Source organism: Thunnus thynnus, chromosome 5 (genome assembly GCF_963924715.1).
Source record: "Thunnus thynnus chromosome 5, fThuThy2.1, whole genome shotgun sequence".
Taxonomy (NCBI): Eukaryota; Metazoa; Chordata; class Actinopteri; order Scombriformes; family Scombridae; genus Thunnus; species Thunnus thynnus.
The window spans coordinates 30,437,393-30,452,387 of record NC_089521.1 but is presented as its reverse complement, the minus strand read 5'-3'; the positions used below and the strand labels follow the sequence as shown (position 1 = coordinate 30,452,387).

The following is a 14,995-nucleotide window of genomic DNA, read 5'->3' as shown; positions in this document are numbered from 1 at the left end:
GAAAAACTACACAGTGGAAGCTGACTGCAGCCATGACTTTATCCTCAGGTTCTTGCTGCAGGGTTGGAGCATTTCTGATACTTTACCTACCACAGTAGAAAAGTGCATGTAAAAGGTATTAACCCTTCTCCAAGATGCATGAACATCCGACCAGCCAAGTACCTGAAAAACTGTGTGCAGGTGTACCTGAGGAGAAGCCTACATGTGCTTTTATAAAATATGAAAATAATGAATGAAAATGTCTACAGCCAGTAAATGGCACATATTAACATGATGTGCACATACAAAGGCGTGGACAGAAGTATTGGTACCCTTGCATTTTATTAAAATAATGCACCATTCATACTGAACAGTGTTGAAATTAAAAGATATTTTACTATCAATGCATGTCTATGTTTCAATCTATGTCTATGTCTATGTTCAACAAAATGATTGGTACCCTTTAGAATTTGTTAGAAATAACTGATTGGTAGTGATAGTTTAAGCAGACTATTGTGTTTTAATTAGTATCACAGGTGTTTTCAGTCTTATAATCACTCATGCAGCCAGTTTAAAAGGAGAAAATGACTCACTCTGCTGTTTTGTGCCGCTGTGTGCATCACATTGAACATGGAAAACAGAAGGAAAACTAGAGAGTGGTCTGAAGATATTAGAAAAAAGGTAACAGCCAAGCATGGTCAACGTAAAGGTTACAAGACTATCTCCAAAGAGCCTGATGTTCTTGTGACCACTGTTGCCAATATTATTAAGAAGTTTAAGGCCCATGGAACTGTAGCCAACATCTCTGGATGTGGTGGCAAGAGGAAAATTGGCCAGAGATTGAACAGAAAGATTGAATGATTGAGAAAGAACCATGGAAAACTTCAATACAGATCCAAGCTGATATTCAAGTTCAAGGAGAATAGTTTCAAGTTGCGCTGTCCGTTCGCTGTCTGAATGACGGTAGAAGACCCAGGAAGACCCAACTTTTAAGAGGGAGACACAAAAAAACAGAATGGACTTTGCCAAAATGCATGTCGGTTAGGACTCATAGCGTATCGACCAGGTTACATGGTTGTCTCTGTCTCTTTTCTCTGCTCCGCTCTGCTCTCTGTCTCTGTGTCATGGATGTATAAAGAGCTGCAGGTCTGTGTGTCTGTTGACCGAGGGCGGGGCTGAGCTACACACACGCAGAGCAGAGAGGCCGCAGCGGACAGGATGAAACTCTGCATTCACACAAAGTCCGGCAATGCGGCACCTTCTTGCAGGGTTGTGTGGAGGTGCGGGCTTCTTTATTTGTGCTTTAGTATGTAGGCTAACTGCTGTGAAACAAGCAAGCGACAAATCTTGCATTGTATGTCTGTAAGTACTTCAATTTAATTTACCTGGTAATACTTATGTACTTTTACTTAAGTACGTTTTTTTAAATCCAGACTTTACTTGTAATAAAGTAATTTTACATTGTGGTATTGATACCTTTACTTAAGTAAAGGATCTGAGTACTTCTTCCACTATTGCCGTAAGCACAAATAAACTATTTCATAATCATTCAACCAAAAGAAAAAGGCAGAAATGGAGGTATTTTATTTGTTAATGCTTACATATGTTAAAAGCAGTAAATAAACAGGTAATAAATGGTTTATAACACACTGTAGTTGTAAGCAGACACTTACCATATGTATATAAAATAATTCATTACATTACCCATTCAATATTTATTCAGCACTCTTTGCACTCTTGCACACCTTTGTACTACTGGTATCCTTGTTTACAGACACTGTTTGACTCATATAAAGACATTGCATGTTGTTGTCCATTTGTTGTTTCTATATGTATATACCAGTCAAACTTGATTTTAACAACAGTTGACTGAAATGAGGGTCAAGAAGAGTGTCAAATTTCTGAAAATTTGTAGTATTATTCTTTTAGGATGTTACATTTGGGGACATTTATTCATATCTCTCACTGCACTGTAAAGTTTTTAGTTTTCTGTTTGATCTGTTTTATTCAATTTTTGCTCATTAGCTGGAGTAAAGGTTGTAATAGCAACATGTTGCTGTAAATGTACTGTAATACAGTTAAGCTTGAAAAAATAAATGAAATTAAAAAAAGAGATTAAAGAAATTAGAGTGGTGATGTTAAACAAACTACATCCAATTTATATCTTTCAATACCTTAGATTGTGTAAGTGAATTGTATAAAAGAAGTCCAGTAGTACAACAGCTGCTGTTATGGTTCTGTCCCAGTCTGGCTCTGTGTCCCTCCACCACTCCACCAGTTGCCATCAGGCTTTTCTGCCTGTTTAAGACTGGACTGAGTGGGAAGAAGGACAGATAAGAGAGGTTGCAGATTATATTTAAGGACTACTTGAGATACTGTTGCTGGCTACATCGACTCTCATAGGAACTAAGTGCTAAAGTGAACTAAACACTAGCTATGTTAGTCAGAGCTGCATTTTTCTTTTCATTCAATTTATGTTGTTTCATGCAGCCTTAATATACAGCCACTCTGTTTTATAGACTGATTTATTCATGGTTTTGTCAACAGCTATAATGCTGGAGTTTATTTTGCTTTGTGTGCTCGTTGTGATTTGTGCACTTATTTAAGTTGTATTCATACGAGTTCTGGGATGGTTTAAAGAAGTTATTCTTCAGCCTCACTCTGCCTATGGTCTCCTGCATCTGGATCCACCTACTCTGCTCCACATAACAGCTGCAGCCATGATGTGTGAACTATAGTATAGTATAAATATATACAGTAGGTACAGGTATAGATGATAGGCTCAATATACATGATAATAATATAAGAGTGAGTGAGGACATCCCTTTTGGTGAATTAAATTCCTCCGTTCTCGCTGGGAGGAGGTGAGATGTGAGTCAGAAAAGCGAGGAGCCACATTAGCCAAACGAAAAGCAGCCAGTATCCCTTTAAAACTGCTCCTCTACCTGGAATGAATCAGCACTTGATAAGCCCTCCCTCTTCTTCCTGATCTCAAACACAACAAGCTCCACTCTGTGCTCATATTTCCTTGTTCCCTCCCCTTCAGATCTACAGTTTGAAGATGGATGTAACCAACATGTAATGTAGCACAAGAGCTGTCAGGCTCCATTTATTGCAGAAACACGTGTTGTCCAGATCAAAGTTCAAACTTGTTTCATCTGTCAGGAAGTGAACCTCAGACAGTCGTTACCACTGAGAGCTGAAATGGCGCAGAAAGGAGATCAGCTGGACCGAGAAACCTTCTCTTGTTCCATCTGTCTGGATCTACTGAAGGATCCGGCGGCTATTCCCTGTGGACACAGCTACTGCATGAGCTGTATTAAAGGCTTCTGGGATGGAGAGGATCAGAGGAAGATCTACAGCTGCCCTCAGTGCAGACAGACCTTCGCACCGAGGCCTGTCCTGGGGAAAAACACCATGTTAGCAGCTTTAGTGGAGCACATGAAGAAGACTGGACTCCAAGCTGCTCCTGCTGATCACTGCTATGCTGGACCTCAAGATGTGGCCTGTGATGTCTGCACTGGGAGGAAGCTGAAAGCCCTCAAGTCCTGTCTGGTGTGTCTGGCCTCTTACTGTGAAAAACACCTCCAGCGTCACTATGATGTAGCTCCATTGAAGAAACACAAGCTGGTCGACCCCTCGGAGAAGCTCCAGGAGAACATCTGCTCTCGTCATAATGAGGTGATGAAGATGTTCTGCCGTACTGATCAGCAGAGTATCTGTTATCTCTGCTCTGTGGATGAACATAAAGGCCACGACACAGTCTCAGCTGCAGCAGAAAGGACTGAGAGGCAGAGAGAGCTCGAGGTGAGTCGACAAAACATCCAGCAGAGAATCCAGGACAGAGAGAAAGATGTGAAGATGCTTCAACAGGAGGTGGAGGCCGTCAGTCACTCTGCTGATGAAGCAGTGGAGGACAGTGAGAAGATCTTCACTGAGCTGATCCGTCTCATCCAGAAAAGAAGCTCTGATGTGAAGCAGCAGATCAGATCCCAGCAGGAAACTGAAGTGAGTCGAGTCAAAGAGCTTCAGGAGAAGCTGGAGCAGGAGATCACTGAGCTGAAGAGGAAAGACGCTGAACTGAAGCAGCTCTCACACACAGAGGATCACAACCAGTTTCTACACAACTACCCCTCACTGTCACAACACAGTGCATCTACAGACTCATCCAGCATCAATATCCATCCTCTGCGCTACTTTGAGGATGTGACAGCAGCTGTGTCAGAGCTCAGAGATAAACTACAGGACATCCTGATGGAGAAAAGGAGAAATATCTCACTGACAGTGACTGAAGTGGACGTTTTACTGTCAGAAGCAGAACCCAAGACCAGAGCTGGATTCTTAAAATATTCACGTGAAATCACACTGGATCCAAACACAGCATACACATATCTGTTATTATCTGAGGGGAACAGAAAAGCAACATACATGAGTCAACAACAGTCTTATTCTCGTCACCCAGACAGATTCACTGGATGGCAGCAGGTCCTGAGTAGAGAGAGTCTGACTGGACGTTGTTACTGGGAGGTGGAGTGGAGAGAGGATGGAGTTGGTGTAGCAGTCGCATACAAGAATATCAGCAGAGCAGGAAACTCAAATGAATGTCAATTTGGATTTAATGACAAATCTTGGATGTTAGATTGTAACACTGACAGTTATACATTTTGGTTCAACAACATCAAAACTCGTGTCTCAGGTCCTGGTTCCTCCAGAGTAGGAGTGTACCTGGATCACACAGCAGGTATTCTGTCCTTCTACAGTGTCTCTGAAACCATGACTCTCCTCCACAGAGTCCAGACCACATTCACTCAGCCTCTCTATGCTGGACTTCGTACTTATTATGGAGACACAGTTGAGTTGTGTAAACTCAAATAGACAGAAGTCATTTCAGACTTCATGTGTCAGATTCTGTTGTAATTCTTCATGTTTTTGTCTCCATTGTTTCTGAGAGCTCGTTGCTGTGGTGTTTCTGAACTGCACAGAGATCAGCTGTCAATCAAACTGGGATTGTCAACACTTATTTTCTTTTCATTTGTTGTTCTTTTAATGTTTTGAGTTTCTTTAAATGTGACTTTTTCCTGTGTGTTTTTATCCATGGAGGCTATCACTGCTCATGATGATGTTTTTAACCTTCACTGACGTTTCTTCAGATGAAAATGTGAACTTCTCTTTGTTCTAAATGTTAGTTTCATGTTTGTATTGATGTATTTGTGTGCTGTTGTTTCTCTTCCACTTCAGCATCTTAAACAGAGAAAACAGCAGAACTCCCTTCATCATAGATATTTTGTTCTCATCACTTTGTAAATTCATGAAGAAATGTACAATCAAACTGTAATTATCATGATAATAATAATCATTTATTATGTTCTTGTACATTCTGGGTTAAACTAACTGATTGTGTGGATGAAGTGAATCTGTACATGAAATCATTGAACAAGAGTCATTTAACAGACTTTACTGATCAGATGTGTGAACAATCTGAAGCTTTACATAATCAATAAAGTTATTATTTCAACAGTGAGCAAAGTGTTTTCTTCTGTCTTCATCTCAGGATCTCATTCAAAGCTTGTGGAGAAAATGTGAAATTAAAATGAGAGTTTATTTGAGGCAGTTTTCCTCCTGAAACACCACAAAGTACAGAGTTCATGTTCAGAGCAGACAAACGTTTGTCAGTCAGTCTCTATACTTTCAGCTTTCTTCACTAAAACATTTTAATGCTTTCAACACATTATACTGTTGAATAGTTAATTTATAACACATATATAACAAATTGATCAAATGTTTTATGTGTAAAATATTGATCTGATAGGTAATTAAAGCTGTCAAATAAATGTAGTGGAGTAGAAAGTACAATATTTCCCTCTGAAATGTAGTGGAAGTATAAAGTAGCATCAAATGGAAATACTCAAGTAAAGTACAAGTACCTCAAAATTTTTACTTAATTACAGTACTTGAGTAAATGTACTTGGTTATTTTTCACCACTGAATAAGACGGATAAAACAGGAGAATAAAAGTTACATTGCAGTGTTAGATATTAACCCTAAAATTTGATTTAATCAAAGGCAGAAAAAGAAAAGTAGCACTGTGAAATGTGCAGCAATCAAACAGAAAAGTCTTTACCTGTGAATTCAGGTCTGAGTCCATGACTACACCAAGATTTCTGGCTTGGTTTGTGGTTTTTAACATTATCAATTGAAGCTGAGTGTTGATTTTTAATTGCTCTTCCTTGACTCCAAAAACAATTACTTCAGTTTTATCTTTGTTTAATTGAGAAATTATAGTTTTAGTTTTGGTAAAGTGGTAGTAGTGATTGTTTTAATAGTAATAGCAGTAATAGAAGTTTCTGATGATGGTGTTGTTGTGATAGTAGATGTGATAGTAATCATAGTAGTAGTAGTGTTTTTATTAGAAGTACTGTGCATATAAAAGTAATTGCAGTGCTAGCAGTATGGGTTGTGTTGCAATTAGAGAACAAACAATACAGGATTTCTTTTAGGTCCATGTTGATATTTCAATGTTTATTTAATATATTGGCCCATTATTTTTTATATTGGTCGATATATTTTTACATAAATACATAAATATTGATAAAGATAGCTTAAATCTGGTTCTTAAAATGTGTTTGTTTATTTGGATCCCCGTTAACTGTTACATTCACAACAACTACACTTCCTGGGCTCTATGGGAAGAAAAATAGAATTTCATGTGATTATGTAAATCAAAAGTAAGTAAAAGTAAAAAACAAACAAACATATATATTCACATACGTAATACATGTGCTTAAATATTTAAAACATTTTAATCTTAAATTTGTGACCAAAATATGTAGCGAGCAGGACATTGAACAGTTGAACAATTAACTTGAATGGAGACACAGATAACAATATATCCGATCAAATCTGTAGATAAATTTACAATACTGATGTATTTGGGCTCAATTTGCAATAATAATAAATAATAATGATAGTAAAGGTACCTCTATTTTTTGTGTTATTAGGTTAAAGAAAGGACAGTAGCAGTAATGAGTGTGAGTAGTAATGGTGGTACTAGTATTTGTAATAGTTATGGCAGTAACAGTATTAATGTTTGTAGTATTTTATTGGATGTGTCTGTTCTGATGTTGCAGGATTCGACTCACAAGGTGGAGCTCTACGTTTTCCACACGATCCGCCACTACGCCTTCGACCGCATGATGAAGAGCGCCGACTTCTTCCTGCTGCAGTCCAACTCGCAGTACGTCACCTGGTGGTCGGTGGCCCTCAGCCTCCTCATCGTCACCTCCGGGTACCTGCAGCTCCTCTTCCTCAAAAGACTCTTCATCACCAAGACCGGCACTGAGAACGAGAAACCTCGCTGCTGACACGCTCAGTGTCCTCTGGATGTTTAGAAACAGGCCAGAATGAAGCCAACGCCAACAGATCTGTGTATAAATAACACCACAAAATCTGTTTGTATGATAGAAGTGGAGCCACAAATTATACTGATAAACTGTGGTGACTTTTCTTTCTGGTATTGTATCTGTGTGCTTGTTTTTCTCTACACAATATAAATAAACGTTGCCGTTAGATGATCATGTGAACAATTTGTGATGTTTTCCTCAGAACAGCCGGCATGTGTGCGCAGTATTAGATCGTACCATGTCAGGTTCAGCTAACGGAAAGTACATTTTGTTGTCAGAGGTTAAAAGAAAAATGACAGAAATTATATTCATCATTCTCACATCCTGTATCATAGGCTTTGTTCTCATTACAGGCCTTAATGCTCAATTCTGATTTTTTAGTCAGATCTGATCTTTTTGTGTTGTTGGTCCAGATTCATGTTCGTCAGTGGCATGTATCCGGCTCCGGTGTGAATACTGTTGAGGTCCTAAACTGCAACACATGCTCAGATTTAACCAACATGTGACCCGCATGCGTTCAAGAATAACGTTAAATCATAAACATGGATGATGTGGCTGTGCCAGCATACGGTTATGATAAGTTCCTTCCAGTGTAGCTTGAATAGCAGCTTCTCCATAAATGTCCAACAAATGTGAAACTTCCTCACCTTTCCATTGACCTCCGTCACTGTTGTTGCTCTCCTCCATATTAATTTTTACAGATTCGTGAGGTGCTGAAACTGAATGATGACAACAGGCGATAAATGCAGAGAAATGAGACGTTAAGAAAACCACATAGAGTCTGATCTGACCATTCTGACAGCGGTCGCATAGCCAGAGACCAGATATAAATCAGATAGGACCACATATGTAAGTGATCCAGATCAGATATAATTGGATTTGGAACCTTAAAGAGGGTCGCCCTCTCTACGAGACTCCTTTCCAGAAGCCTGATCATTCAGGCTGGCTTACTTCTCAGAATGGTACCTTATAATGAGGACAGTGCGTAAATTGCAATACTACATACTATACAATATAACTGCAAGGTCTTTAAAGTCCAACTGAAATTAAACAGCAATTGTTTGTCTACTACAGCAACATATCTGCTCTGTAAATCACTTGTCCTGTGTTCTGAGAAAAAAAGCAAAGGGGAGAAATTTATATTTTAAATTCTTTGATTTCATGATGGTGTCCCCCTTTACATTATTTCCATTAAATACTGTTCATCCACCTATGTAGCTGAAATCCTTATTTCGATACAGCAAATCAAATCTTTGCATAAAGCGATATCATGTCATTGTATCATCACTAGAGCAGACGGTCACACTGAGCCTGATAGCATCCTGCTCCATAACACAAGAGCCACAGACTCTGAACAGCAAACCACATTAGCTTTGTCTCCTTCTTATCTAACTTACAAACATGAACACACGTCTTGTGCTGCAGCTTAGCTTGTTGAACAAGTCACCAAACATTCACCACTAACAACAGTTGTGGTTCACTTTCACCTGTCTGTTTTTTTTTTGTAAATGAGTTTTTTTCCCATACATGGGTGACAAAACTAGAACACAGTGAATAGTTTTGACACAGTTATCTACAGTGATATGTTATCAAGCGTGTAGTAATGTGACCTCACGTGTTGATATCTGAGGATCAACAGGAAAAACTACACAGTGGAAGCTGACTGCAGCCATGACTTTATCCTCAGGTTCCTGCTGCAGGGTTGGAGCATTTCTGATACTTTACCTATCATAGTAGAAAAGTGCCTGTAAAAGGTATTAACCCTTCTCCAAGATGCATGAACAACCCACCAGCCAAGTACCTGAAAAACTGTGTGCAGGTGTACCTGAGGAGAAGCCTACATGTGCTTTTATAAAATATGAAATAATGAATAAAAATGTCTACAGCCAGTAAATGGCACATATTAACATGATGTGCACTTACACAGGCGTGGACAGAGGTATTGGTACCCTTGCATTTTATTAAAATAATGCACCATTCATACTGAACAGTGTTGAAATTAAAAGATATTTTACTATCAATGCATGTCTATGTTTCAATCTATGTCTATGTCTATGTCTATGTTCAACAAAATTATTGGTGCCCTTTAGAATTTGTTAGAAATAACTGATTGGTAGTGATAGTTTAAGCAGACTGTTGTGTTTTAATTAGTATCACAGGTGTTTTCAGTCTTATAATCACTCATGCAGCCAGTTTAAAAGGAGAAAATGACTCACTCTGCTGTTTTGTGCCGCTGTGTGCATCACATTGAACATGGAAAACAGAAGGAAAACTAGAGAGTGGTCTGAAGATATTAGAAAAAAGGTAACAGCCAAGCATGGTCAACGTAAAGGTTACAAGACTATCTCCAAAGAGCCTGATGTTCTTGTGACCACTGTTGCCAATATTATTAAGAAGTTTAAGGCCCATGGAACTGTAGCCAACATCTCTGGATGTGGTGGCAAGAGGAAAATTGGCCAGAGATTGAACAGAAGGATTGAATGATTGAGAAAGAACCAAGGAAAACTTCAATACAGATCCAAGCTGATATTCAAGTTCAAGGAGAATAGTTTCAAGTTGCGCTGTCCGTTCGCTGTCTGAATGACGGTAGAAGACCCAGGAAGACCCAACTTTTAAGAGGGAGACACAAAAAAACAGAATGGACTTTGCCAAAATGCATGTTGGTTAGGACTCATAGCGTATCGACCAGGTTACATGGCTGTCTCCGTCTCTTTTCTCTGCTCCGCTCTGCTCTCTGTCTCTGTGTCATGGATGTATAAAGAGCTGCAGGTCTGTGTGTCTGTTGACCGAGGGCGGGGCTGAGCTACACACACGCAGAGCAGAGAAGCCACAGCAGACAGGATGAAACTCTGCATTCACACAAAGTCCGGCAATGCGGCACCTTCCTGCAGGGTTGTGTGGAGGTGTGGGCTTCTTTATTTGTGCTTTAGTATGTAGGCTAACTGCTGTGAAACAAGCAAGCGACAAATCTTGCATTGTATGTCTGTAAGTACTTCAATTTAATTTACCTGGTAATACTTATGTACTTTTACTTAAGTACGTTTTTTTAAATCCAGACTTTACTTGTAATAAAGTAATTTTACATTGTGGTATTGATACCTTTACTTAAGTAAAGGATCTGAGTACTTCTTCCACTATTGCCGTAAGCACAAATAAACTATTTCATAATCATTCAACCAAAAGAAAAAGGCAGAAATGGAGGTATTTTATGTGCACAATTTGTTAATGCTTACATATGTTATAAGTAAATAAATAAACAGGTAATAAATGGTTTATAACACACTGTAGTTGTAAGCAGACACTTACCATATGTATATAAAATAATTCATTACATTACCCATTCAATATTTATTCAGCACTCTTTGCACTCTTGCACACCTTTGTACTACTGGTATCCTTGTTTACAGAAACTGTTTGACTCATATAATGACATTGCATGTTGTTGTCCATTTGTTGTTTCTATATGTATATACCAGTCAAACTTGATTTTAACAACAGTTGACTGAAATGAGGGTCAAGAAGAGTGAAAATTTGTAGTATTATTCTTTTAGGATGTTACATTTGGGGACATTTATTTATATCTCTCACTGCACTGTAAAGTTTTTAGTTTTCTGTTTGATCTGTTTTATTCAATTTTTGCTCAGTAGCTGGAGTAAAGGTTGTAATAGCAACATGTTGCTGTAAATGTACTGTAATACAGTTAAGCTTGAAAAAATAAATGAAATTTAAAAAAGAGATTAAAGAAATTAGAGTGGTGATGTTAAACAAACTATATGCAATTTATACCTTTCAATACCTTAGATTGTGTAAGTGAATTGTATAAAAGAAGTCCAGTAGTACAACAGCTGCTGTTATGGTTCTGTCCCAGTCTGGCTCTGTGTCCCTCCACCACTCCACCAGTTGCCATCAGGCTTTTCTGCCTGTTTAAGACTGGACTGAGTGGGAAGAAGGACAGATAAGAGAGGTTGCAGATTATATTTAAGGACTACTTGAGATACTGTTGCTGGCTACATCGACTCTCATAGGAACTAAATGCTAAAGTGAACTAAACACTAGCTATGTTAGTCAGAGCTGCATTTTTCTTTTCATTCAATTTATGTTGTTTCATGCAGCCTTAATATAGAGCCACTCTGTTTTATAGACTGATTTATTCATGGTTTTGTCAACAGCTATAATGCTGGAGTTTATTTTGCTTTGTGTGCTCGTTGTGATTTGTGCACTTATTTAAGTTGTATTCATACGAGTTCTGGGATGGTTTAAAGAAGTTATTCTTCAGTTATTCTTCAGCCTCACTCTGCCTACGGTCTCCTGCATCTGGATCCACCTACTCCGCTCCACATAACAGCTGCAGCCATGATGTGTGAACTATAGTATAGTATAAGTATATACAGTAGGTACAGGTATAGATGATAGGCTCAATATACATGATAATAATATAAGAGTGAGTGAGGACGTCACTTTTGGTGAATTAAATTCCTCCGTTCTCGCTGGGAGGAGCTGAGATGTGAGTCAGAAAATCGAGGAGCCACGTTAGCCAAATGAAAAGCAGCCAGTATCCCTTTAAAACTGCTCCTCTACCTGGAATGAATCAGCGCTTGATAAGCCCTCCCTCTTCTTCCTGATCTCAAACACAACAAGCTCCACTCTGTGCTCATATTTCCTTGTTCCCTCCCCTTCAGATCTACAGTTTGAAGATGGGTGTAACCAACATGTAATGTAGCACAAGAGCTGTCAGGCTCCATTTATTGCAGAAACACGTGTTGTCCAGATCAAAGTTCAAACTTGTTTCACCTGTCAGGAAGTGAACCTCAGACAGTCGTTGCCACTGAGAGCTGAAATGGCGCAGAAAGGAGATCAGCTGGACCGGGAAACCTTCTCTTGTTCCATCTGTCTGGATCTACTGAAGGATCCGGTGACTATTCCCTGTGGACACAGCTACTGCATGAGCTGTATTAAAGGCTTCTGGGATGAAGAGGATCAGAGGAAGATCTACAGCTGCCCTCAGTGCAGACAGACCTTCACACCGAGGCCTGTCCTGGTGAAAAACACCATGTTAGCAGCTTTAGTGGAGCAGCTGAAGAAGACTGGACTCCAAGCTGCTCCTGCTGATCACTGCTATGCTGGACCTGAAGATGTGGCCTGTGATGTCTGCACTGGGAGGAAGCTGAAAGCCCTCAAGTCCTGTCTGACTTGTCCAGCCTCTTACTGTGAGAAACACCTGCAGCCTCATTATGATGCAGCTCCTTTAAAGAAACACAAGCTGGTCGACCCCTCGGAGAAGCTCCAGGAGAACATCTGCTCTCGTCATGATGAGGTGATGAAGATGTTCTGCCGTACTGATCAGCAGAGTATCTGTTATCTCTGCTCTGTGGATGAACATAAAGGCCACGACACAGTCTCAGCTGCAGCAGAAAGGACTGAGAGGCAGAGAGAGCTCGAGGTGAGTCGACAAAACATCCAGCAGAGAATCCAGGACAGAGAGAAAGATGTGAAGCTGCTTCAACAGAGGATGAAGGCCGTCAATCGCTCTGCTGATAAAACAGTGGAGGACAGTGAGAAGATCTTCACTGAGCTGATCAGTCTCATCCAGAAAAGAAGCTCTGATGTGAAACAGCAGATCAGATCCCAGCAGGAAACTGAAGTGAGTCGAGTCAAAGAGCTTCAGGAGAAGCTGGAGCAGGAGATCACTGAGCTGAAGAGGAAAGACGCTGAACTGAAGCAGCTGTCACACACAGAGGATCACAACCAGTTTCTACACAACTACCCCTCACTGTCACAACTCAGTGCATCTACAGACTCATCCAGCATCAATATCCGTCCTCTGAGATACTTTGAGGATGTGACAGCAGCTGTGTCAAAGCTCAGAGATAAACTACAGGACATCCTGAGGGAGAAATAGACAAACATCTCACTGACAGTGACTGAAGTGGACGTTTTACTGTCAGAAGCAGAACCCAAGACCAGAACTGGATTCTTAAAATATTCACGTGAAATCACACTGGATCCAAACACAGCAAACACATGGCTGTTATTATCTGAGGGGAACAGAAAAGCAACATACATGAGTCGACCACAGTCTTATTCTAGTCACCCAGACAGATTCACTGTATGCAGTCAGGTCCTGAGTAGAGAGAGTCTGACTGGACGTTGTTACTGGGAGGTGGAGTGGAGAGGGGATGGAGTTTGTGTAGCAGTCGCATACAAGAATATCAGCAGAGCAGGAAACTCGAATGAATGTCGATTTGGACTTAATGACAAATCTTGGATGTTAGATTGTGACACTAACAGTTATACATTTTGGTTCAACAACATCAAAACTCGTGTCTCAGGTTCTGGTTCCTCCAGAGTAGGAGTGTACCTGGATCACACAGCAGGTATTCTGTCCTTCTACAGCGTCTCTGAAACCATGACTCTCCTCCACAGAGTCCAGACCACATTCACTCAGCCTCTCTATGCTGGACTTTGTCCTTATTATTATGATGGAGACACAGCTGAGTTGTGTAAACTCAAATAGACAGAAGTCATTTCAGACTTCATGTGTCAGATTCTGTTGTAATTCTTCATGTTTTTGTCTCCATTGTTTCTGAGAGCTCGTTGCTGTGGTGTTTCTGAACTGCACAGAGATCAGCTGTCAATCAAACTGGGATTGTCAACACTTCTTTTCTTTTCATTTGTTGTTCTTTTAATGTTTTCAGTTTCTTTAAATGTGACTTTTTCCTGTGTGGTTTTATCCATGGAGGCTATCACTGCTCATGATGATGTTTTTAACCTTCACTGACGTTTCTTCAGATGAAAATGTGAACTTCTCTTTGTTCTAAATGTTAGTTTCATGTTTGTATTGATGTATTTGTGTGCTGTTGTTTCTCTTCCACTTCAGCGTCTTAAACAGAGAAAACAGCAGAACTTCCTTCATCATTGATATTTTGTTCTCATCACTTTGTAAATTCATAAAGAAATGTACAATCAAACTGTAATTATCATGATAATAAGCATTTATTGTGTTCTTGTACATTCTGGGTTAAACTAACTGATTGTGTGGATGAAGTGAATCTGTACATGAAATCATTGAACAAGAGTCATTTAACAGACTTTACTGATCAGATGTGTGAACAATCTGAAGCTTTACATAATCAATAAAGTTATTATTTCAACAGTGAGCAAAGTGTTTTCTTCTGTCTTCATCTCAGGATCTCATTCAAAGCTTGTGGAGAAAATGTGAAACTAAAATGAGAGTTTATTTGAGGCAGTTTTCCTCCTGAAACACCACAAAGTACAGAGTTCATGTTCAGAGCAGACAAACGTTTGTCAGTCAGTCTCTGTACTTTCAACTTTCTTCACTAAAACATTTTAATGCTTTCAACACATTATACTGTTGAATAGTCTGATTTATAACATATATATAACAAATTGATCAAATGTTTTATGTGTAAAATATTGATCTGATAGGTAATTAAAGCTGTCAAATAAATGTAGTGGAGTAGAAAGTACAATATTTCCCTCTGAAATGAGTGGAAGTATAAAGTAGCATCTAATGGAAATACTCAAGTACAGTAATTTAATAAATATACTTAGTTTTCTTTTTTTATATTTGTCTTAATGTAGCTGTTGAAATTCAG

General features: G+C 39.3%; 2 protein-coding genes across 2 annotated transcripts; both read left to right on the top strand.

The window, feature by feature from the left end:
* The first annotated feature begins 3,183 nt into the window (after nt 1-3,183).
* LOC137183527 (tripartite motif-containing protein 16-like) lies at nt 3,184-5,494 on the top strand. The gene has a single exon (XM_067590667.1). The coding sequence runs from the start codon at nt 3,184-3,186 to the stop codon at nt 4,852-4,854; it is 1,671 nt and encodes a 556-aa protein (XP_067446768.1). The 3' UTR covers nt 4,855-5,494.
* A 6,472-nt stretch (nt 5,495-11,966) lies between these two features.
* On the top strand, nt 11,967-14,536 carry LOC137183526 (E3 ubiquitin/ISG15 ligase TRIM25-like). The gene has a single exon (XM_067590666.1). The coding sequence runs from the start codon at nt 12,217-12,219 to the stop codon at nt 13,276-13,278; it is 1,062 nt and encodes a 353-aa protein (XP_067446767.1). The 5' UTR covers nt 11,967-12,216; the 3' UTR covers nt 13,279-14,536.
* Nucleotides 14,537-14,995: the final 459 nt, after the last annotated feature.